This window comes from Plectropomus leopardus, chromosome 15 (genome assembly GCF_026936395.1).
Source record: "Plectropomus leopardus strain MGB_pleo_1.0 chromosome 15, ASM2693639v1, whole genome shotgun sequence".
In the NCBI taxonomy this organism is placed as follows: Eukaryota; Metazoa; Chordata; class Actinopteri; order Perciformes; family Serranidae; genus Plectropomus; species Plectropomus leopardus.
Window position 1 is genome coordinate 22,623,071 of NC_142190.1, and position 25,338 is coordinate 22,648,408.

At 38.5% G+C, this 25,338-nt stretch overlaps 1 protein-coding gene across 1 annotated transcript; it reads left to right on the plus strand.

Moving 5' to 3' along the window:
* Positions 1–1,778: 1,778 nt before the first annotated feature.
* Positions 1,779–23,919, plus strand: LOC121952384 (phosphatidylinositol transfer protein alpha isoform). Its single transcript, XM_042499026.2, has 12 exons — positions 1,779–2,003; positions 8,982–9,012; positions 13,847–13,992; positions 14,094–14,185; positions 15,246–15,253; positions 15,542–15,616; positions 16,624–16,707; positions 16,823–16,900; positions 18,043–18,153; positions 18,574–18,696; positions 18,839–18,921; positions 19,844–23,919. The coding sequence occupies exons 1-11, from the start codon at positions 1,987–1,989 to the stop codon at positions 18,884–18,886; spliced, it is 813 nt and encodes a 270-aa protein (XP_042354960.1). The 5' UTR covers positions 1,779–1,986; the 3' UTR covers positions 18,887–18,921; positions 19,844–23,919.
* The last annotated feature ends 1,419 nt before the right edge of the window (positions 23,920–25,338 follow it).

Below are 25,338 nucleotides of genomic sequence, written 5' to 3' on the forward strand. Positions count from 1 at the left end.
ACGCACCGTGCGTCTGTGCCAGCGGTGGTGGTCCCCGTGTCATGCCCATATATCCTCTGATGGTGAATAACCACGCTTCTACGTCACCGTGACTGTGATGACGCAGAGTCGCACACTCTGAAGAAAAATGGTTCAGAGGAGCTCAGAGAGGACTTGTTATTTTATTTCATTTGTACATTTACTTATTTATTTGTTTTTTTTTCTGATGTTGTCTTGCTTTTTTATTTTTATTTTTTCTTATTTTTTGTGTGTTTTGTGATTCTTAATTAACCTTCTCTTAGTCTATCTAGTGAGCCATATTTTTTTTAAAAATCTGACACAAAATATTATTATATTTAACATTATTATTATTATTATTATTATTGTTGTTGTTACATTATATTATTATGATTGTTATGATTATTATTATTATTATTATTATTATTATTATTATTATTATTATTATTATCATCATCATCATCACTGTTGTATTTATAACTATATACCTAACTAATAATATGTTCATTTAATCCTTTTCTTGTTTTGTTTTTGTTTTAACACTGAGCCTCATAGGACTTTTGCCTTTTTGCTTTTGCTGACGTCCACATATACTCCACATGCAAATTACTGGTTTTGGTTTGAATTTCAAAATTAAATGAATGAATAAATAAATGAACCATCACAAATGGGATTTTGCCAATGATGCAGATAGATCTGCAAGTACCATGCTGTTAACATACTTAAGAAAAAAAATATATGACTAACTAGTTTGAAACCAGCAGAATACAGATATAAGGCACAATAAACTTGGTTTACTACAGTCATTAAAACTTTACCACGAAAAGATTAATTTAATTAATCTTGTCGTTTTAAGGTTGCAATAACTTCACAAAATTATGTAAATATAACTAAATTTTAGGTAAACTTAACAAGTAGATATAAACTACAACTAAAATATATTATATGGCCTTTGCCTACCAGTTTTCTCTATTATTATCATTATTATTATTATTATTAGTAGTAGTAGTAGTAGTAGTAGTAGTAATAGAAGTGACCTAGTATTTTTTTATTCTTTTAATGATAATCATTTTATAATTCAAGACTCAAGCTGGACAAATATGTATATATATTTACATATATGAGTGAACTGTAGGCCTACAGGTAGGTTATAATTAGTATGCAATAGACAATATTATTATTACTTTTGCTATTTTTATGTTATTATTGTTAATAGTAGGCTATTGTTTAGATATGTGTGTATAGTACAATCAGAACATTACAGATACTATTATTGTTGTTATAATTATCATCATTACTATGCCCTGTAGTATCTCTCCCCTTGCTCTATGTGGTTGTAGTGGGCTTATGGGAATAATGTATAGGTAGGTGGGTAAATTAGAGCCTTCACTGTATGTATGTGTTTATGATTGTGACTGTTATTTTGTATTGTACTGTGTGTTTTATGTTGGACCACGAGGTGGTTAATCTCAAGGGGCTAACCGATAATAAAGTTTAAAAAAACAGGACTAAGTTATATTTACTTATATTTTCAGGGCAACCGGTTTCCTAGATATTTTTATATCAACTTGTCAGATTTTACAGTTTGACTGTCCCCATCGATGCAACATTCAGTATATTTCACAATGTAACTTCTGTAAAATTGGATGTCTGAATCAGTCCCCGTCAATCATAAGCGTAGGGATGCGTAGGGTATGCGGACCCACCACAGCAACCACAAACCACCGTCTGGTGAACCATCCTTCTTGTGTGTGTAGTCTGCTCTGCACAGGCCTCGATGCTCTGCGCGCAACAGCAACGCCGCGCCGCGGCCCCGATCAGGAAGTGAATTTGAAGAAAATAAGCGACTGTGGAGGTAGAATGACATAGAGGGGGAGAGGTGGGAGAGAAGCAAGCGGAGAAAGAAGAGACGAACGGAGGGAGGGATCGACCCTGTTTCTGGACCTCTATTGAGCTGCTCCCCTCTTGGACATACTGCACCGCCAAAAAATGCTCATAAAGGAATTGTAAGTAGCTATGTGTGTGCGTGAGTGTGTGTGTGTGTGTGTGTGTGTGTGAGAGAGAGAGAGAGAGAAAGAGAGAGAGAGCGGGTGATGTGTGAGCGGTTATCCGTCTGGTTTCGCAGCGCTGACATTGTGTCCAGAGTGGAATTACAAGAGTGCGGCCAGGGTGATGTCGACATCCCGTATCTGCTTGACTGTGTGTCCGTCATCATTTTTCATGCATATGAGACTCCATCAGCCCCAAAGTATCCACCGAATAAACCCGACAGATAATAAGGCTGGCGGCTGTAGTTGCATCAGCAGCCGGCGCAGGCATGGCTGTGCCCTTCACATTTTGCATCACGAGCCCACAAGTGATATGATAGGCTTTCACTGTAGCGGGTTGATAAATGTCCTTTGCTCTGGTGCAAAGAAATAATAAAAGAAAAGACGGATGCTGTAGAGGAGTTGTGGTGCTGAAGGAGAAATGGCTGGTGTAAGCCGCGCCGTGGCGTGCGGTGCCGTGCCAGCGTCCATCCCTGTAAAGCCGCTGTGGCCATGTTATTGATGCGCGGTGAAGGTGAAACGACTGATGGAGCATTCCGGCATTTACCTCCGGAGGAATGGAGATGGCGAGGTGTAGGTGGACCCCGGGTGGGGTGGGAGTGGGCAGGTGCATGTGCCGGGGAGGTGATTGTAAAGCTTTGGCAAAAAATGGCGAGATTTTGGCGCACCAGTCAGACATTTGTGAGAATTTGACAGCTGGGCCGAAGGGACGGGATGGCACATCAAGTGGGACCGTGCGTGCAAACAGAAAGATCTGGGGGATTTTTAAAACACGTTACTTCAACACAGGCCTTCGTGTGCTGTGAGGATAACTGAGGCCTACTCAGAATCAGCTGGTGGTTAGAATAGGCCGATGGATGCAGTTGAATTGGGATGATATTGGCCTTCAAATAAATAATCTGATATAATCATTCTTCTCGGCTTCATTCAGCATGGTGTTTCATTCATTTTTCATGCTCTTACTGGTGTCAGCCTGTACACTAGACTCATTTTGCCTAAAGGATCGAGGGAGCCACCTGTAAAATAAAAAAAAAAAAAAAGTCTGATTTTTTTCCCACGTTTTGTGTGTTTAAGGATGATTTTGCCCTCTTCTCTTTGAAATATGTAAAACATATGCAAGTATTTTCAAGATGATTGTAGTTTCATCATTTCATTACAATTCTATGACAAGGTCAGAGCTGGTACTGTGAACTGGCACACATTTTCAGCAGCCTAAAAATAACACTGATCTTGAAATAAATCTATATTGATCAAAGTCTGGCTTAAATGGGCATACATTAGTCACTCATTATTGTCTTGATTTCCCATGTTTTCAATCAATTAATGGCCCAAACGCCCAGAATGAGAGTGATGGCATGGCTAAAGATCTGAAGTGATTAGGGAGAGTCTGGGTCTCAGCAGTCTGCCTGGAAATGAATTAAATTGGTCACGATTAAATGCTGAATGCATTTATACACGCTGTCAACACACAGGCACACACACCAAGATGCCATTCCAGGGGTCAAGAGACAGTGAACTGATCCATGTACTACTGTTGTACAGACAGTTTGGATTTTTTTTTTTAACTGCTCACCTGAGCCACTGACCTAAATCACTCCTGGTCCACTTTTTCTCCATTTCCACGTGCTTTGGCTGGTGAGCAGCGGTACAAGAGCCACTGTAAAATATACAGCATGACATGTTGAAGAGAACGGGGAAAAGGCAGTGAAAGAGTAAAGACTGACTGGAAAAGGGACATGATGTGAGGACAGAGAATAGGAACAATGCAGGAGAGAAGAGGGGTGTTTGTTTTCTGAAGCAGCAGACACCTGATCTTCCTGTTAAGACCTTTAGACCAAGGAGATTTGTAGAGTGAGAGAGAGACAAAGAGAAAGAACTGAGGTGACTTTATTCCTTGTTTTACTTAAGCTTAAATTCTACAAAGTACTTACATTTATTTCTTTTTTTAGCTTTAACCTTATATTAAACCTCTGAAACCTAAGCAAATTGGCTTGATTTCTTTCAAAGACATGCAAAGAAGGCAATGAGCAACTTAACAAGAAATGGCCAAAAAAAACAGCCAAAAAAAATAGCAAGAAATTAATTTAAAAAAAAGAAAATACTTGAAAAAAAGCATGAAAATAAAAATTAAATTAAAAAGAATATTTTTTTATAGTCTCCCCTCAGCTAATTTTCAAGTACTTTTCTTGTCACCTCTTACAATTTTGACATCAGACAATTCTTGCTAAGTTGCTCGTCACCTTTTTTCTACATTTAAAAAAAAAGATAAAAACAATTTTCTCAGGTCCCAGTGGTTTATATGCTTGTGAAAGGCATCTGACCATGGTACAACAAAACTGATGTCAATCCAGATTCTAAAGGGTTAACATACACAAAATAGTTATTTTGGGAGATCTGTACTTAAGTTCAATCATATTTGTCATTTGACATTCCAGACAGTTTTCCACTCCCTCTGCCTTCCTTGCGGCATCTGGCCTTCCATCCAATGTCTGGCTGCGACTCAGACCCAGATTACATTCAGCTGCGAGTGGGATGCGGGATTATCTGAATTTGGGCATACATCACACAGTTACAAAACAATCAACAAAGATGCATACTGTACATGTGCATTATGTACAACAACGTGCACAAGGGCCGGAGTGCAGTGTATTTAAGATGCTGCATGCAAAATAGCCCAAAAATAGTGTTTGTGAACATGTGTACAAAAATGATTCTTTCCACACATGCTTATGTTTTTCATGTGTAAAGTGTAATGGGGCCACAGAACCAAAGATTTCCTTAATTTCCATAAATGTGCAACATTTTAATTTTGGGCTCTCTGTCACCATCAGTAACTTTTTACCAGTAATGTTTGTTTTTGTGATGCTATTTTTCATTATCCTTTGTACCAGGCTGAAGTAGGCTGAATAATTTTAATATTTATTTATTTTAATTCTCCTGTAATTTATACCAACAAGCTGCAGGAAGAGGTTCATGACTTTACATTAGGTTACACATTACATTACACATAGGAATTACACATAAATCAACACATTAACCTACTTTTTTGAGTTAACTTGTTTTAAAAAATGAAACACTGATCAGATCAGATTTGAGAGTTTGTAGCAAAATACAGGCGACTAAACTGCTTGTGCTCTCTGACATTATACATGTAAATTAAGGAGAATTTAATAACAGGAGGGTTTTGTTTTATTTTGCATTATAGTTTTCACTGCATTTATAATTGAATACTGAGTCCTTTATTACTTTTTACTTTACTATTTGCATTTTGTCTGTAGTGCAACATGCAAGATAAGCACTCTTAGGTGTATGTCTCTTACCAATATCTTTCACTGTAGTGTCACTGGGCCCGCTGCCACCCAGTCAAACTGTGCACAAAGACAAATTTGCTCTTGGCTCACTCTGAACGACTACTGGCAGGGATGTCATTTTGTTGGTGGTGTGGGACTTCTGTGGCCAATTGTTAGCCAGCTCCTTTTCCCAACACTCTTTTGTAAATATAGTGGTGAAGTGGAAAAATGTTTGACACAAAACAAAATATGGCAAAGGACAGCACAGCAGGGCACACAAACTACATGATGCTATTTGTATGCACACAGCGATATTTCGCAATTGGGATACGAGCGTCGGGGAGTTCCTGCTAAAACACCCACCTGACCAATCATGAGCGACCCCATTGAATGCGAGCGCATGGATTGGCACACACAGCTGTCAGTCATGGTGGAAAATCTCTTTTTTGTATAATTTCATAACTTATTAAAACCAAACTTATCCAAAAAAACAAACACTTGCGCAAACATAAGGGTGATAAGAACTACCCTCAGTGTCAGAAACCATCTCTGGGAAAAATTTATTTGGCGTGTACTTTGAATTTTTAGTTTGGGTTGTGTCCCATCCACAAACATGGAGGGGCGGGCTTAATGACCTATATTGCAGTCAGACACCAGGGGGCAATGAAGATTGAAAAGTTACAGAATTGTCATGTTGTCCATACTTATATACGGTGTATGGTCTGAGCACTGAACTGCGGCCCTGCAAGATTTTGTAATAACACAGATGGGGTCACACAGACTGTTGCAGTGACTTAGGGCATTTTCACATCTGCCTTGTTTATTTTGGTTGAATCGAACCCTGGAGCATCTAGGTGTGACTGCAGTAACTGCGCTTGGGTATGGAGCAAAGCAACTTGTATTGACCTCTGGTTCAGTATGGTTCCTCTGTGGAAACAGCATGTTCCTATCTTGATACAGCACAACTGGAGGAAGCACCCCCCCTTTTCTTTTCTAAACCAGCACCTAGAGCCAGCTGAATTGTGTGTGTAAGCTACTTTGGCTATAAAAGAGCAAATATTGGTGCTAAAAAGGTGCTGGCTATGTTGAAGACTACAGGTATATCTGATTGATCTTCAGAAGTATTTACGACTGATGAGCATGTCACAGTTCACAGGGATTAATGCATGCCCTCTTGAAATGTTGTGATATGGCAGCAGTGACTCCACTACATCAAGACATTATTTTCCAGCCAGAGCCACACCTCATTTACAAATTGTATAGTTTGCCTAAAGTCATAAATCAACAATGTAAAAAAAAAAAAAAAAAGACGACTAGAGCCGAGATCAATCCACACAGTTGTCCCTCCATTGGGAAACTGAAAGTGGCTCATTAATCTTCGTTTACATCAGGGATTTTTCACGCCTGGAGATTCTGAGCAGTTTCCTCGTACATTGCAGATTTTGGTTTGTAAGTTCTGCCTTGTGACAAGCCCCCAGGAATTGCACCATGCTTTGAAGCCAGTTTTTGTAGTGGCAAAACAGTGGAATTACAACTACCAAGTGCATCATGTGATGCCACAAGGCCCAGAAAGACTTTTTCCTTTAGATCTAATTCATGAAAGAAATGCCTGTCAATCAGTGGATACTTCCTTTTGAGCATCACAGCCTCCGCAATATAACTTCTTTCACCATCAGAATTTGATCCATTTGGTCCAATAACAGTTTGAAAGTGTATAAGAACCACAAGATTAAATAATTGTATCCCCATTCAAGTTAGCGCAGCACTAAACTGTAAGTAGCCAATGGCGAAGTCTCTACTGCAGTGCCAATCATCTGAAAATTTTACACATGCCACTTAAACCACTTTTGACTTTGTGTGCCACTGCGCCACCACTCAATATTGTCACAAATTGGTCCCTGATATGTAACAGAGCAAATGACCTATAGACTAGGTGTGAAAATACCTTTACTTTACACTATTTATGTCCAGTACAAATACTGTCAGCCACATGAGTGGTCAGATTCTATCCACTAGGAGGTGCCAACCCGCAGAAACATAAACAGTCCATCATTTGTTGCAACTGTAAAAACTTTAAACAATTAAATTAAAAACTATAAAATCTGAAAAATGCCATAAAATGTAGAGAGCATAATCAACGCAAAGCTGGGTTTCAGCAGAAATACCAACATGCTGCACATGACCGAAACCAGAATCATGAAGAGAAGAGCACTTACAGAGCAAAAAGCTTATCCCTTTGCTCTTAGCAGTGCAGCTATTGTAGTCTTAGATAATGGTAATGTTTATTAACCTACAAAGTTTCCTTAATGGTAACAAAAGGTTACATGATCCCCCCCCTCCCAAAAGATGCAAGAAAAAATGATAATCTTGCACCTTACCCACACTCTGTCTTGATTCTATGAAATGAAGATAACAATAATGATAGCCTATTAAAAATCATTGTTGTCTCCTCATATAAAATATAAACTCTAGTGGGGGCCTTTTTAGCAGAACTGCTCAGCCTGAAAACCAGGCTTCACAGCTCAGTTTTTGCATTCTGTCTCTCTGTTTTCCTGCTTCAGTGAAGCATAGTCTCATCTTCTCCTCAGAATAGCAAAGAAATAGATCATTTATTCTCTCCTGATGACTCAGTGTCACAGCGTCAAAGTGAAATACGTGAACTTCATTCTTGATGGCCTGTTTTTTTGTTCAGTTTGGAATCCATGTTAGATTTTATTATCCTTTAATTATTGCTTCTAAAGGATGTATCATGCTAAAGAATACAAAAGTGGCCTTGTCATTTACTTTGCGAAAACCTCAAAGGCAGTCTACTCTTTGCTCTTTAACAGGTAAAATGCATCTCAAAAGAGGTAACTTGTCATGACCATAACTGTGTCATTGTCATGTAATGTCCATATAGCTAATGAACTCCTTATTACAAATCCCTGCAGGTTTACTTTAGCTCAGCTCATCATGGAAAAGAAAATGCATGTTTGTCAGATAACTGGCGTCCAGATCTGTATTGAGCTAAAGATGTCAATTCATGTTGTCAGCATGTCACTCACGGGGTTTCTCTAGGCTAATCCAGTTCACAGAGAAAGTTCATTATTACCAAATAAAAGCATGATGAATGTCGTGACTCAGTAGCACAGTTTTTTGGGCTTTTTGCTCAAGCAGGGCAGTACAGAAAGGAACCCTTCATTCAGCATTTGGGGATTTTGAATAGCTTAGGTGTAATGGATTGAATGAATAGTCAGTATAGACAGACAGTACTAGAGACTTAAAGGGACAGTTCACCCCCAAATTAAAAATACATCTTTGTCCTCTTACCTGTTGTGCTTTTTATCAGTCTAGAGTGTTTTGGTTTGAGTTGCAAAGTGTTGGAGATATCGGCCATAGAGATGTCTGCCTTCCCTCCAATATAATGGAACTAGATGGCAATCCGCTTGTGGTGCTCAAAGTGGAAAAAAAAAACATCTGAAAAACTCAACAGCAATGTCTCTGTACATAAGTAATGATCCTGTTACTCAAGATAATCCAAAGACAGTGTTGTGAGCATATTCATGTAGGAACTCTTTTTTTTCTACTGAAATAAAACTGCCTATGGATCACTCCGTTATTGTATGAATTTTTTTAATAACTTAACTCCTTCTCCCTTCTCTTACAGTCGAGTGATTCTTCCTATCTCTGTGGAAGAGGTAAGTTTCATTTCATTATATTTTATAGTGTGTGTGTGTGTGTGTGTGTGTGCGTGCGTGCGTGCGTGCGTGCGTGCGTGTGTGCGTGCGTGTGTGTGTTAGCTAAAATGGCTCAAGGCTCAGCTTTTGTTATCTGATTTTTTGGTTCAAAGTTAAGTGCCTGCCTTCACTAAAGCTGCTCTTTTGGAGTGGCTTTGGACTTTAATATGTGTTTACATTTATGTCCTTGTGCACACACAAAACCTTTCATATTCTTAACAGTGATATATCACATGTCCACTCTATGCACAGAAAAAAATGCATCAGGGATCACCTTGTGAGCAGAACTCGTCATCATGTTGTTAAGAGGCTTCAAATCAGATAGAGCTTTGAACCGACACAGTCAGCACAGTCTGTCCTCGTCCTCTTTTCTCTGCGTATCCCCCTGTCCCCTCCTATCCTCATTTCCATTGCAGTTTGCTCTTCTATTCAGACCTGCATCGTAAATGAGTCACCTGAAACTACTTCCATGACTTCCTCTGAACGCCCCCTGCAACCTCACGGTCTGCCTCATATTTATGCACTCACTTACATGAGCGTAATATACTTTTTGACGTTTGACTTGTGCTGTTTATTACTTACAAATAAATATTGACTGCTGCAGCCAACAAGCACTTAATCTGCGCTTACACACAACAGCTGCAAGTGTTAGTGCAAAGCACAACGCTCAGAGACACAATAACCGAGACAGTAACTGCCTTTGATGCATTGTGCCACGTCAATGCCACATCAGCCACAGGAGTTCAAGATGCCAGATCTGAGAAATTTCTTGTGACTGCTCAGATCTGCTCTTGTATATTTGTGTATTTTATTTTTCATTCCAACTTAAAACCACATGTCCCTGATTTCTTCCCCTTGCATTTCCTCTGGGTCATAGGAGCTTTAGATCTATACATGTTGCCTCTCATTAACTGTCTGTCTTTGTAGCCCTTATCTTAATTGTATCTCTACATAATAAAGCAGGTTTCCTCTAGAGCAGAAGGCCCAGAAATTGTGTGATGGTCTGCTTGCTACATCACAATTTGCCCCTACCACATAGCGCTTACCACTCCATTTTGCATGTTCATGTATAGAGGTAAGGTTTCCCAATTTGTGCTGGAATAAGTGGTAGGGTGAGGTATTAGGGCTACGTGGCCCTCCAAAGGGAGGTTTTTTAGAGGCACATCAAGTGTTATGACAAATGATCGTCAAGTTGGCTGGACAATCAACAAAAGAAACACACAAATGTATTGTCTTTGTTAATTGGGATTTTAAAATTACGATAAATGTCGTATTAGGGTTGTACCAAACTCAGAATTATGCCGGTCGAATGGGATTTGGCTATGCAATACAAATATTTGATGATTCATTTTGTTTTTCATATAAAGTTTTTAAGTTTGAAGGGGCTCCGGGGAACGTTCAGTGTGACAGCGGCATTTGTGTAATAAAGTAAACAGGCTAAAGGTCATAAATGTGCAACAAAACTTTAGATATCAAACAAAAGCAAGAGACTGTCTCATTTTTAGTTGTTGTGAGCTGCAAATTCACCACATCTAAGCAGAAGGTCTCTCCTCTCTCCCCGTCTGTACTGCTGCCTGCATATCTGCAGCTCTCTGTTCCTAAGAGTAACATGAAAGTACTCACTCCGCAGCAAAGTCTGGGGACCACGATGTCTTTAGAAGTACACTGCGCAGCACGCTGACTAGCGAAACTAGAAAAAAAAAAAAAGCTTGATCTGCAGCAATGTCACTGTACTGAGGGTCTCTGATTGTTGATTAGAATCTTCAACTTTGAAAGAGCAGCCCTACGTTGTAGCCTAGTTTAAATATGTTTCAATGTATTATTATCCTCATGCTTTATTAAAAACATGACAAAAGAAATTGATTGTATGCCGATGTCTCGGTAGCTAACGTTACATTGTTATTGCTGATTTATGCATGACAGTCCCGCATTTTGGCATATTTTCATGTCTCATTCATCCCCTATTTGGTGGCACATGACATCTGAAATTCAACTCAACTCTGGCAGAGAAGTTGCTGCACTTGTTACTGCTCATCTAATCTTGTTGCAGATTGGCATGGATAAGGAGCATGAGTTGCAAATGTTAGCTCACAGGGCACCGGTGGTGGTCTGCCTGATTGTGAACAAATCACAAGTGTCATCAAAGCGGCTAAAGAATGCGTAAAGCCCAAGAAAGAGCAATCACCACAGCAGAAGATGGGATATTCGCAATGTCAAACAACACTCATCGCGTCTACCAGACTACTGATAACATATCAGGGTCTTGAAGGGTTGTCCCATTTCTTTGGGGAGGATTTCAACCAACACCCCTTGTAGGCCTTACTCTTGATGTCTGGCCCCTCAAAACTGGTCTGTTCTAAGGGTCAAAGGAGCACTCAAAAATGAGGGAAAAGGATGAAAATGAGAAATGGGAATGAGCCTAAAATGTGAGCAACAAAGCCTGAATACAGTTGAGTAACATCCCCTGTCTCTTGAACCACGTGTCCCCCCTCTGCCCTTGACTCACGTCCCTCCAGAGCTTCATCTTCTCTCTTCTCTGTCTCCCCATCTACATCCCGACTCTGTGAAGCAGCAGCCTTCCGTTATTTGCCACCAAATCATACTTCGGGTGTTGTGGTTCAATCCATCATCGATTTGATTTGATTTTCGTTCTTTCAATTCTTTCACTGGTTAAATTTAATTCTGTAAAAAAGCACAACACTTGTATCCTCCCTCAGGATGATATGGATTCATCTCTTTGAACAAAGGTTTTATTTTGGGGAAGAACATGTTGAATGAGGCGGTTCCAGCTGTTGAAACCCCTGGAGAGTTTACTGAATCGAATTTCCTGTCTGTTAACTTCCTCCCCTGGAGCTGATTTGAACCCAAAGCTTTGTCAGTGTTTTCTTTTTGTGAAAGAAGAAAGTTCTGGTACAAGTGAACATGGACTCACCCCACAAGGGCAAGGTTGAATTATATTTGTCCAAAACTGTTACCCAGGAGGCTTTGCTGGCCCTGCATCCCATTTATTTAGTTGGTGTTTGCAGTGTCTGCAGCAGAACATTCTCTCTGTTGCTTTTCAGGTTTGTCTAGTAATTCAATCATGGTCGCAATCATGGTCGCAATCATTACTTCTAGCCAAAAAATCTTGTTCACAGTATGTGAAGGTCATGTAAACCAGTTCTGCACCTCTTGGTCTTTGTCTTTGTGTCTTTCATGGCTGTTGCTGTGAGGAAGTGATCTTTAAATACACATAAAAGGTCAAAAGATAACAGTTACAAGGAGCAGGTTCTGAATAGTGACTTTCCTGTCCATTGATGCTTTGGTCGCATTCCTAACATTCAAAAGTCCTAAGGTACTCCACAGTCTCACAGAAATGTCTTTAAGACATGACCTCTTAACTAAGCCTTCACATTACATGGTGGTAGGCAAGAAGTGTGTAAAAATGACATGCAAATATGAAAACAATGACGATGCAAATTCCATTATGAGCGTAGTTGGGGTTTTTTTGTGTGTGTGAAACAGTGACAGTTTGGTTAGGCATAGAGAAAGAAAGTCACTTGGTAAGGTTTTGTGGCACAGGAAATGCTTAAGGGAGTAGTTTAAGAAAAGATGGCTTTAGTTAGGATAACTACATATGGGATACAAGTGACGCAAAGTACTTTACATATATACTTTATGTATGTATGACATAATGATGCAAAGTAGGCCAACAAACATAAAGAACATACATACAACAAACATACAACTTACATACCAAAAGTTTGTGAAGTCATGCAACTACTTATCATTTTGGTTTCACCCAGGACACAAACAGCAGTCTCGTGGTTGAAAGTCCATGTTTGTTTGTCTGATCTTTCTTTAAGTCTTTTGGGTGTGTCTTGTAAGTTCTGTAGTGCTGTGCTCATTTTTATATATTAACCATTTATATATTAATCATCACTCACTTACTGTTTCCATATTTTGAGGGGGGGGGCATCTGGCTCCATAGTGAGATGTTCTGTCAAACTTAGGTGTGATTTGTATGCTATGAAGAAAATCTACCGAAAAACAGGGTCATCACACAGGGTCATCACACTTTTTTTTAACATGACTAGTGAACTTTTAAATAGTACAAAGTTTTCAGTCTCAAATCCTCTTTGGTTCCAAGATCATGTGTTCACTGGCTATGTTGTTGCTTGGTTATATATGTGTAAAAAGGTTACCTTTAATTTTCTCATGGCTTGATTTTAGATTGTTTATTTAGATAGAATAGAAAAAAATAACTGTAATCTCTCTCCTGTGAAACTGTGAAATAATTCTGACTACAACTTGTTCCATCTCTGTGATGTTGTAAGTGTGCTGCGCTCTGGTCCAGCTTTGTACAGAGGTTATATGGTGGATTAGAGGTGATTAAGAAATGAAAGGAGCCATTGTTGTGTATTTTTTTTAAACCTGCATGCACACTTGGGACCAGGAAGATGGGGAGTAAGAGGAAAGAGGGATGAAAGGAAGAGGAAGTGTACAGCTTGTGAGAGAGGAAACAAGCCTGGTGCAACAGACAAAAGTTGAGGGGCCAAGAAGACAAACAAGAGTGAATGGAAGAGATTATGAGGATTCAGGGACAAGTAAAGGAGAAGGTCAAGATCAGGAAAAGGATCAGAAAAAGTTAATCCACTATGTAAGACTGAAATACATGAGCTGAGGAAATAAACATGAAAAAAAGATATCTGCATGTGACTTAGAGCTCAGCCATCTACAGGAAAATACAATAATTCTCCCTTTAAACACATTTTCTTCCTCAGTCCAACCTGTTTTATTTTTATTTTTTTTTCAGTATCAGGTGGGCCAGCTGTACTCTGTGGCTGAGGCCAGTAAGAATGAAACGGGTGGAGGAGAAGGTGTGGAGGTGCTAAAAAATGAGCCCTACGAGAAAGATGGAGAGAAGGGACAGTACACACACAAAATTTACCATTTGCAGAGGTAAGCGGTTGTCTGAGAGGTTTAAAAGTTTATAATTAATAATGATAATATCACATTAGACTGAGCTTAGTCTCCTCTCTGTTCACTCCTCTCTCCTGCAGTAAAGTGCCGTCATTCGTCAGAATGTTGGCTCCAGCTTCAGCTCTCAACATCCATGAGAAAGCCTGGAACGCATACCCATACTGTCGCACAGGTAGCACGCATGCAGACACACAAGCAGACACACACACATAAACCTTTGCTGGCACACAGAAATGTATGCAGCATCGTCTTTAAAAACTCTCATGATTCTGAATTTAAGGCTGCATGCAGTTTCTTGCTATGGCTTTGGTTGTATACCAAAAGAAATAATTGTTTTCAACATTGTCTGCCTTTAAGGGTCGTTGTTTATTGTAGACAATAAGGGCCTGCTAAGAATAATAATTAAAAAACAGAAGTGAGAGATTCAGTCCACAGTAAAATAAAATAATAAAAAAAGGTGTCAAAAACAGGCCATAGATTTGGAGTATTTGGATACGCTCCAAATCTAAACAGGGACATCATTGATCTATATATAGGTCAGATAGAGGTCTCAGGAGGATGTCCTATCTTTCAAACTACAGCTTTTAAGCTATTGGGCATCATCTCATAGGAGGCAATATCTGCCCTTGCATTTACCCAATCTTTCAGATTTGGGGCATTAGCTATTTTCCAGTGGCTCAAAATAAATCTGAAGGCTGCAGCACACCCAAAATACCTGAAAACTCACATTTTGATATATTTGGTGTCTGAGATCTCTCCCGCAATACACATAAACTTGAATGCACTTTTATGTGTGAATACAACTGATTCAAATGACTTAGAGGTCACACCGATGCTGATCTGTCAAAGAGATTGTCGTTCTCCAAGTACTTCTCTCTCTCTCTCTCTCTCTCTCTCTCTGTGTGTGTGTCTCTGTCACCTTGAAGGAGTAGTTAAATTATTAACTGCATGTCCAGTGAGAAGAGCCATGCAATCACTCAAGCCTTTCAGGCCAAGATCACATACACACTAGCAGCTGCCACACAGCCATCTTTCATACAAACACAGGAGTCAGTCAAAGGCACAACCTGAAATGATACCTTTTTACAAATATAGCAGGCTAATTTCCCTTGACCTCTGTACATTTTCCAATACTGTAAATGCAATTACATTTCTAATATGTTCCTCAGTTGCATTATTTGTTTTTCTTTCTCCCTGTTTGCTCCTGCGCTTTTTCTCATGTGGCTCTGCAGTCATCACTGTAAGTATTTTTGTTTCTTTTACACTTGCAGACTTCCTGTACGTTGACACAAAAGAAACTTTGATGCCCATAGAGGGAGCAAATTAACCTGAAAGTTGAGAAAGAAATTTGATCTATTTCAGCAACACAGCAGCAGCAGCAACAGTCAGACACCGTTACCGTGTGTTTGTGTTAGTATGTGTGTGAGAGCGGGAGACTGTCAATTTTATATAATAGTTTTTTCACTCACTTACATTTTATTTTGTAGATTTCCCTCTTCACTCAGAATTAATTCTCTCTTCTTTGCAGAATGAGTATATGAAAGAAAACTTCCTGATCAAGATCGAGACATGGCACAAACCTGACATGGGACACCAGGAAAATGTAATTAGTAAAGACTGTAATAGGCTGAGGAGGTGCATGCATGTGTTGACCTTTTGAAACCTAGATCAACATCACTTTTTCTTTTGCTGCATTCAGATGCCTTTTACTAATATTTTACCTTTGAAAGCCGATTAAAAAGGTTTAATTGTCTTTAGAAACAAGGGGGAAAAGATAATAAGCAAATTGCAAGAAATTGGTAAAAAGGTGACAAGAAAACAACCTGGAAAATAATGTTAAAAATAGAGAGAACAAGAGAAAGAATATTAGAAAATGAACCAAATAAAATGTCTAGAAACTATATTTTTGATTATTATAATTATATATTCAAAATATGTTACAGAGTATATAATTTTTTTTTAAAAATTAGTACTTTTTTCAGGTAATTTCCTGATTTGTTTTAGTTTTTTTACTTTCCTTTTCTTGCTAATTCTTTGCATCATTTCTTTTTAAGTTGCCCATTGCCTTCCTCCTATGTGTTTGGAAGAAATCAAGCACATTTGCTCAGGTTTTAAAGGGTTAAAGCAGCATGAGGATGTTTTAATGTTGCATTTTGGATGTTTTTAAGCATTGCATATGGCAAAAAAGTGCAAACTTTACACCACTAATGATTTTAAATCATACTGTATTTCACACATTGCATGAGTGTTTTTGTTTATTATGCATTTCCTACTGTTAGCTGTTTAGTTCCATTTCCCATTGCTACTTGTCCTCTAATTAAAATGGCTCTATGAATTCTTGCGTAGCATAAGAACAACCCCTATCATTTCTGTGGGATAGTGTTTCTATATGTAAATGAATATGATCTAAAAAATTTTTAAAAAATGTAAGCATGCAAAACTGATAAAAAGGGCTCTGCTAATTACCAAAGAAATGTGTCACCTATGTACATTTTTGACTTGCATCATAAGGGCTTCCAAAAAAAACAGTTTACCCTGAGCCATGTGCCTTTGTCTCTGTCTGCAGAGACTTGTTCCTGTATCCAGCTGTGCTCTGTGCTTCTGTTTCAGGTACACGGTTTGGATCCAGAAACCTGGAAGAAGGTGGATGTAGTCTATATTGATATCGCGGACAGAAGCCAAGTGGAGCCAAAGGTGAAAACTTTTAGCTTAAAATTCACATTGAGATGGTTACAGTGACCACATCTCTTACTTTTTTTGTGTTACCTCACGGATGTCCTTCATTCTGGTTCTTCTTGCCCCTCTTCAGGACTACAAGCCAGAGGAGGACCCTTGCAGGTACAAGTCAGTGAAGACAGGACGAGGCCCTCTAGGACCAGACTGGAAGGTACAGCGTGCTGTTTTTAATTTTTCAGTTAGTTGAGACACATTTCAAGCTAAGGAATTAACAGAACTCCAACACCATTACTGTTAATTATCAATGTGCAAAATCACTCGCATCAACACTTGTTGCTTAGCAACTATGATGTTTAGTCAGTGCTAAAACACTTGGTACAGAGCGAACATTTGATGAAAATGGACTTTTGAGCCCACTGAGGTCGTGTTTTTCTGGGAATTTGTGGGGTTTGGCAACATCCTAACACATCCTAAAATGAAACTACACTAACAACCTGGTAGCAATTCAGGAATTTGTCCTAGTGTTCTGTTTTTTTTTCCTTTTTTCTTTATTTGAATTTTTTAAAAACTATTTAAATTTTACTATTTTAGGCCTACAAACAATAAGGTAAGTAGATAATAATAATAATAAATGAAGGTTTTTAGAGTTTACTGAGCAATGTAATTGTTAGTAGTTTGAATAATGCTTTGAAGGACAATTTAAAGGGACAGTTCACCCTAAAATAAAATATGCATACTGTATTTTACTACTTATTTGTAGTGCTCAATCCAGATTGTTTTGGTGTGAGCTGGTGTTGGAGATGACTGTAGAGTTGTCTGCCTTCTCTCCAGTATAGTGGAATTAGATGCCACTCAGTTTGTGGTGCTCAAAGCACTAAAAATACTTTTAAAAAACTCCACAGCAATGTTTCTTTCCAGAAATCATGGCGCGGTAATTTAAGATAATCCACAGCCCTTGTGAACAGTTTTATTCAGGAGCTATTTGTTTTCTACCTAATTACATCCATGAGTAAATGCAGGCTTCCTTTTTTTGTGGTGATACAGTTGGCGGTGGGGCAGTAGAGAAAAAAATATTGTCCTTATCCATTATGTGTATATAAAAATAAAAATATAATACATGAAACTGCTCACAACAACAAAAAATAATTTTTGGGTGAACTTTAAGCCATCATCTACGGAAATTAAATTTGATAAAAACTGCACACTCATTTTGAAAATATGAAAAAGCCAATTGATTCAAAACCTTTAACAGATTAAAAACTAAATATAAAGAGAAAATGTTGAGCCTATGCATATTTAATAATCCAAAAATTCTTTGTTAACAATTCAAAAATCCCGTTTGTGCACTTGCAGAAGGAACTTCCTAAGAAGACAGACTGCCCACACATGTGTGCCTACAAACTGGTCACTGTCAAATTCAAGTGGTGGGGCCTGCAAAACAAAGTGGAGAACTTCATTCAAAAGGTTTGTTTACAGTTTGGAATGGACATGTCAGTTTGTCACTTTATAATCAATGTGACATCCAAATAGCCCAAAGGTCAACGTCAGACGCTGAGGAGGGATTGTTGACGAACTGTTTAACATGATCTTGAAATGTTTGTCCTTGGTTTAATATGTTAAGGACTGCTGGGCCATAGTATCTCATCCCCTGTGCATGCAAACAGGACATGCCATGTGAGCTAATAGTGGAAAAATACTACCCACTATGATGCCATATATACAGGCTGCACCAGCCTCTAGTGGATAAACAGGGTAAAGCAGGATGGAATTAAACATCTCTGATTATAAAACAGCTTGATTTTAGCATTTTGGGTGTAAAAAAATCAGCTTCCTTTCTTCAGAATACAATAACTTTCTCTTTATCCTCCATATGTCGTTTTACAGCAAGAGAAGCGTTTGTTCACTAATTTCCACCGTCAGCTGTTCTGCTGGATAGACAAGTGGATTGAATTGAACATGGAGGACATTCGTCGTATGGAGGAGGAGACACGCAAGGAGCTAGATGAGGTAAGCAAGCGTTTTGCTGTTGTCTCAGACTCCTGAAAGGGGACAGGCTCTGACCTGCACACTCTAATGTCTGAATAAGAATGTGAATTATCATTCAGCCAAAACATTTCTGCACATTATTTGTTTTTCTTGTGTGCTTCAGATGAGAGTGAAGGACCCAGTGAAAGGGATGGTGGCTCTAGAGGACTGAGGCAGTGTTGGACCGTGAATGCTGCTGCTCATCAGGTGAGAAGAATCGGAGGAGTGACATTTCATTGTACCTTTATGTATTTTTTTGAAGGTCTGTCTGTGTAGAAACATACCTTTAAATAGTCCTCTTGGTACCCAGCATATCATTTCAGGTTTTGTTGAAAACTACTGAGGAAGAGTCAGACATTTATTATTATTTGTCTTGTACACACACATGTACTGTAATACACTTTTTGTGGGGAAAAAAGTACACTACAAGGGACGTGTTATAAAGCATAAGTAAATAACATTTTCATGAAATAAATCTTTATGTTGTGCTTCTTACATCCCAATTGTTTAAATTGTGTAAAAAAGAGGGAAAAAAGAGTTTCTATTTGCACTTGCCTGTTTGGTGAGAATAGTCACACTGCAGCTATTCGGCTATTTACACTCATCCCCATGACGCATAATTGTGGATCGCTCTGGGTGCTGTTATGGCTTGTACTTGTCACATTGATGCGTCAAGGTCGGAAGCATTCAGGATTAAGGAAAAGAGGTCATGATTAGTGCTAGCTAATCTCGGTTTTCTCTGAGATTAAAGTGTGAGATTTACAAGAAAAAAAATCAAAAATGTGTTATTGGAGAGTCAGGTGACGCAGTTAATGGAGGGAATACGACATGACGGGTGAGTGCGTCAAGCACAGGACTTTCACACTGGAGATTGAGTCACGTGTGAGTCAATGCTGTTTTATTATTTTAAGATTTAATTTACATATTATTCTCATTTTTTTATGATGTATAAAGCACTTCAAACACTCCAAACTTTAGCAGAATAGCTTAGTAGACCCGTTGATGTAAACGTCATATTTGGACTTTGCGAGGAAACCCACAAATATGTACACGCGAGTGTAAATATCACATCAGACAGGAGAAAGCACCTCTTGTTTATACTCTTATCTCTTTCATTTTTCTCTTTCAGACCAGACTACCCAGACACCAGCGGATTCACATCCTCCTCCTATTCCAACTGACGCAACATCTGACCGGCCGGTCCAAACACCCTCCCTCCCCCTCCTCCCCTGGTACAATCTGGTTTTCAGGGACCTGGACCCAGTAAACTCCCAGTTTTAAGCTGATCTCCTCCACCACACCCCACCTCCTTCAAGTCCCATCCATCTCTTATTTGTTTACCATCCAGTGTCCCCATCTCATTAACTGCTCTGAGGCCTCCAGTAGCAACACTATAGATCTTGTCAGTCAGTCCTCTCTCTCTCAGTCTCTAAACCGTTCTAAACTACAGAGAATAGTGTCATTTATCTCTGCAATTTAGGATTTATTTCTATTTAAGATATCCCAATGGTGTATATATACAGTATACCATGTATCAGGGAGCTGAATAATTGTATTGAAATATATATATATATAAATATAAATATATATAAATATATATAAACAGGGTTTTTAAAAGGATTTTGTCCGTAAGTTTGTCTGTGGATGTTTATTTTTTTCCAGACCAAGCTGTATCTGCTCAGTGTTGAGTTTTGATCCTGTGATTATTATTCTTTTTTTTTTTGATTTGTCATAATATCTCCTTTTCTCTATTCGTGTCATGCTTTATGCAGTGTTTCCTTTTGTTGTTCAAAAATCAATTTGCGAGTTTATGAAACCGCAGCTGCAAGGTTGGGATTGTGCTAAGAGTGTTATGTTGTTTCTGCTATACTCCACTATACCTACAAGATTGGATTTCTTCCCAGAACCTCCCTTAATATGTTGATGCGTTCATTGGCTTTTCTGCTGCTTTGCGAGTTTGTGTGTGTATGTGTGTGTGTGTTTCTGTAGCATTGTAAGGTCTCAAGATGTTTTTCACTTTTCTCTCTCTCCAGATCATTTCTAGCTCCTCAGTTTCATCAGGCTGTTCAAACAAGCCGCTTGAAAGTGCAGTAATTTAAACAAACAGTCATACACACATACAGACACAGATAAGGACAGAAGTAAAATGCATCATTCTGCAAAGGGAAAGGCACACGATATCAGCCATGAATGAGTCTGCCTTTCTATGGACTTCACATCTTTTTAGCTGCAAAACTTGTTATCATGGCAGTGTTTTTAACTTTTGCAGCCTTCATGGATACACAACTGCTCCTGTTCGCTGTAGATAGATAAATGGGTATTTGAAGGTAAAACTTCACGTGATCCGCATCAGTTCTTGCCCTGTCACCCATTCTGTCACCTCCAGTGGATAAATGGTCTTATCCAGCGATAGCAATAACTACCATGACTCGTTGGTCTCTCCTTTTATCATTGCAAATCTATTCTGTTTGTTCCGATATCCTGAAAAACAGTTTCAGTAACGCAGAGCCCAAGCTGAAAGTTAAGGATTGTTGCATTGTTGATTAATTATTTATTAAATGCTGGTTTTGTTGTGTTTGTCTTCAGATGAGGCGGATCTCTCTCCTGCTGGATCTGAAGCCTGTTACATGTAATAGTGTGATTTTCTCGGTAATTGCATGAGTGTACATGAGTGATGTACAGTAGCGTGTCTTTGAAGAGATCTGATGCTGGCTGGGTAAAGAGGGGAGGAAGTCATGGAGCTAGAGGAGTGATAACAGCAGGCACGTGTACCTTGTTCCTCCTGTTGACGTCTGTTTGGCCTCCTTTGTCCTCCTTTGTCCTTAGTTACTTTGATTATCCTCTTGTCCATCTTCTATTTGTTTTTCCTCCACGTATTTAAACAGTGTGGACATTTAAAGAGCAAGCAACAGATAATGCTGAAGTCCAAAACCATTATAATGATTTATAGTGATCAATTGCAGCAATAGGCAACATTTGGATAGAAGAGTCACGACCAAAAAAACTGCCTTCAGAGCAAGTAGATAATTATAATTTTCCCTTCTGTTAAAGCACCTAAAGTGCAAGAAAATGATTAATTTCAGATCCATAAGTACATTTTTGGCACAGAAGATGTTAAAAGTAGCATTTTGCACTATTATTAACTCCAGCTTTTAATAACTTTTTTAAAATTTATTTTTTGAGTTTTATTTAGTTATGTTTTATCATTTTATCGATCTGACTAGTCTTAAGCATAAAGGACAGTTAGACTTAAGATATGGTCAGAATTTTTGTTTAAAGATGAACTAATGTTATGAACAGAATATGAAGAGGTAACAGACATTATGTTAGACGTCTATGTAATGTGTTGCAGAGATACACTGAAATGAGCATGCTAAGCAGCTAGCCGCTGCCCATCCTGTCATGTAATTAGGGATGGAAGTAATATTCAGTATGGTGTAGTATTGTAATATTTTGCACAGCAACATTGTATTGATACACGGATGCCAAATTTAACTTTTGGTAGCCAACTAGAATAACATAATCAATTACTTTTAAGTAGATACATTTTGCTGCAATAAAAATGAGCGAAGTGAGATGAACAAACTGAAAACTATCTTAGTAGATAAAAAAGTTGTTGACAAAGTTTGCCTTTTGAATAAAGTTAATAAACTCTAGTATATTGCAATATGTGGTATCGCAATATGCAATAGGATATATAGTAAACGTTTACAATCTCAATAATATTGTATTGTGACTTAAATAACTTCATGTATCATTTTATGGGATAATATTGGAGTAGTGTCATTGTACAATTATTGTTCGAGCTTATAGATTTATACGATCTGTCTTAAGCCCAAGCACATAAGCCAATAAATCCAGATTTCTTTTATTGGCCATAAGGAAACTAAAGGCATAAAAAGGGCCCTTAAAACCTGCTCAGGGGATTATTGGCAACTCTTTAAGCATAAAAGTTTAGACTTGCTTCATCTGGTGACACTTTTTGTCATGTCACTGTATATCTGTTTGTCAGATTAAGCTTATAAGTCGTCACTGCGAGACATTTTCTGTTGCCTCCTCTTTAAAGACAACCCTGGCCCTGGATGTCCAACCCTTCCACCTGTCTCTGTGTCCATCGAGCATCTCACTCACTGTGGTGGGGCTACCAACTGAATCATGGAGATTTGTGGATGTACTGTATGTATTGACCTTGTAAATAGTAAATAAATTAATGTAGATGAACACATATATATAGATCAGACTGTCCTGCCAGACCTACAGCACACCCTCCTTGACACTCGATCCTCTTAATCCATCACTAAATATTCAGCATCCCACAGACAGAGGTATTATTGTGAGGAAATGTAGAGTTATAGTTACTGAACTTTAGTGCTGATAAGATTTTTTGATGAATAATGTTAACTGTAGACATTGAAAAATCTCATATATTGTTCTAGATGATTTTAGAAAGCTCCAGCAAAGCAGTGAAGAGTTGCTGTGTGATTTGTAGTTGGAGGGGAAAAAAAAAAATTAAAAGCAAAAACCCTGTTCACAATTTTCTCTCCTTCTCACGGTCTTCCCTCACAGGGACCACGTCTCATTGGCAGGACAGTGTATAGATATATATTTTTGTTCTGAGTGTTGTTGTACCTCTGTTGTCAGTCTCTGAACTACACTCAATTCTCTCACGGAAAAGGAACATATTTCGGCAGCTTGGGTCAGTTCATTGATCCACATAATTAGCTGATGGTGTCAGCCCTACAGTAAGTGGAGCCTCAGTGCAATTTAGATATCCCTCTTTATGGTTTGTGATGAGAATCGAGGGGGAATTATTCTGAATTTAGGAGCACTGGGTGCTGCAGGGTTGGAGTTATAGCTTCACAGAAAAAAAAGACTATTAGATGTGGTTGTTTGAAACTGAGCCTGAAGACATCATACATACTTGTGAGAGAACATGGTTTAACAGAGACAATCTCATAGATATCTGTTGTTAGATTCCTCGATTTATAATCAGAATATGAAAACCAAATGATTTCACAATCCCCAAACTGTTTTTAAATCTCTTTCTCTCTCTTACTCTCTCTCTCTCTCTCACTCCTGTTAAATTGTCTCCTGTTTTTCTTTCTTTTATTGTGAATTTGTGCCTTTTTGTCATCTTATCTTCCAATAACACTACTGTACATTGGAGACGTAAAGAAATGAATAAAAAGAAGCAAAGCAACTGTATGTATGTTGGATGTAAATGTTTTGTTTTCTTTGTTCTGTATGTACTGTAATGCAATCAGTGATCTTCTCACTTAATTACCACTGACCTTTTTCACAGCAGACATTTTGACTTATTAAGCAGGAGAAGCACAGGTGTGGTGGTAACATTTACAATGACTCCGTTTCATTGAGTGTCGCAGTAAGCTGTTACAGTGAGACAGCGTGCACAATACCAAGGCCTCCCCTAAGTGGAATGCAGTCGTCAATACCCTAGTGCTTTTCCTTCTTGACAAATTTCGTGTTGTCATTTCATGTAATGTAATATAATGTGGTGGGTAAGAACAGAAATTATACATGTACAGGATCCTTGAGTAAGAAAACCCATGCAGTAATTTCCTACAGACACAGGAAACCTGGTTTTCAATTGTTAACCTCTATTAATCACATTTTTTCAATCACATTTTCAATTCCATTATTTTGCATTACAAAACTGTTATGAAGTCCATATTGACAAGGTAGGCTAAAGCAATTATTACCAGGTTTTCTTGATTAGGAAGCAAATAACAGCCAAAAAGACAGCATGGGACTAGCATATTCATAGGGAGAATAAAACTTCAATAATTTTATTGTTGGGCTGGTTACTGGTAGAGGGCAGAGTGGATTGAGACTAGACAGGTAGGCAGAGACAAATGGCAGGCAGGGGCTGGCAGACTGAGCAGGCTGAGCAGTTTTGGAGGAGACATAATAATGTGGTAAAGAGTGGAGGTGAAGCTTGGGAAGCTTAGGGAGGCTGATGAGGAGAAGATGAGTTGCAGGTGTGAAGTTTCACCAGGTGCTTGATTGCAGTAGAGACAGACACACTAAACACACACACACAAACACAAACACACACACACACACACACACAGAGGGTGGGGGGGGGGTGGGCACTGAGTACCTGAGTACCGTCTGTAAAGAGGACAATCGTGGGTACCCATATATCCCATTTTTATTTCGATATCTTGAGGTCAGAGGTCAACCGACCTCTGTGAAATGATCATACCATTTTTCCATCACCGAAATTGAACCTAACTTTTGAGCATTACCACTGAATTCCTGAGCTCTTCTAGTTTAATATGATACTGGTATCATCACTCGAGCTTTAAAACTCAGCCAGACCAGCTTCTGAAAGATAGAATTGTGGTCAGCTGATTGACGCGATTTTAAAAAAATAACGCATTCTGTACAGACCTTAATCGCATCACGATTAACGCATCCACATTGATAGCCCCCACTGTAAGTTTGTTCATAACAGATAAATAATAAAGCAATTTACTGGTGGATTTAGGAGTAAGTATGCAGTTTCATATCTTTGGCAATATTACCTGAAAGGTAGTTTTAGTTCATCGATTTAGTTATTGAGATACAAAACAACCGAGATTTAGCAACTAAGTGGATCAA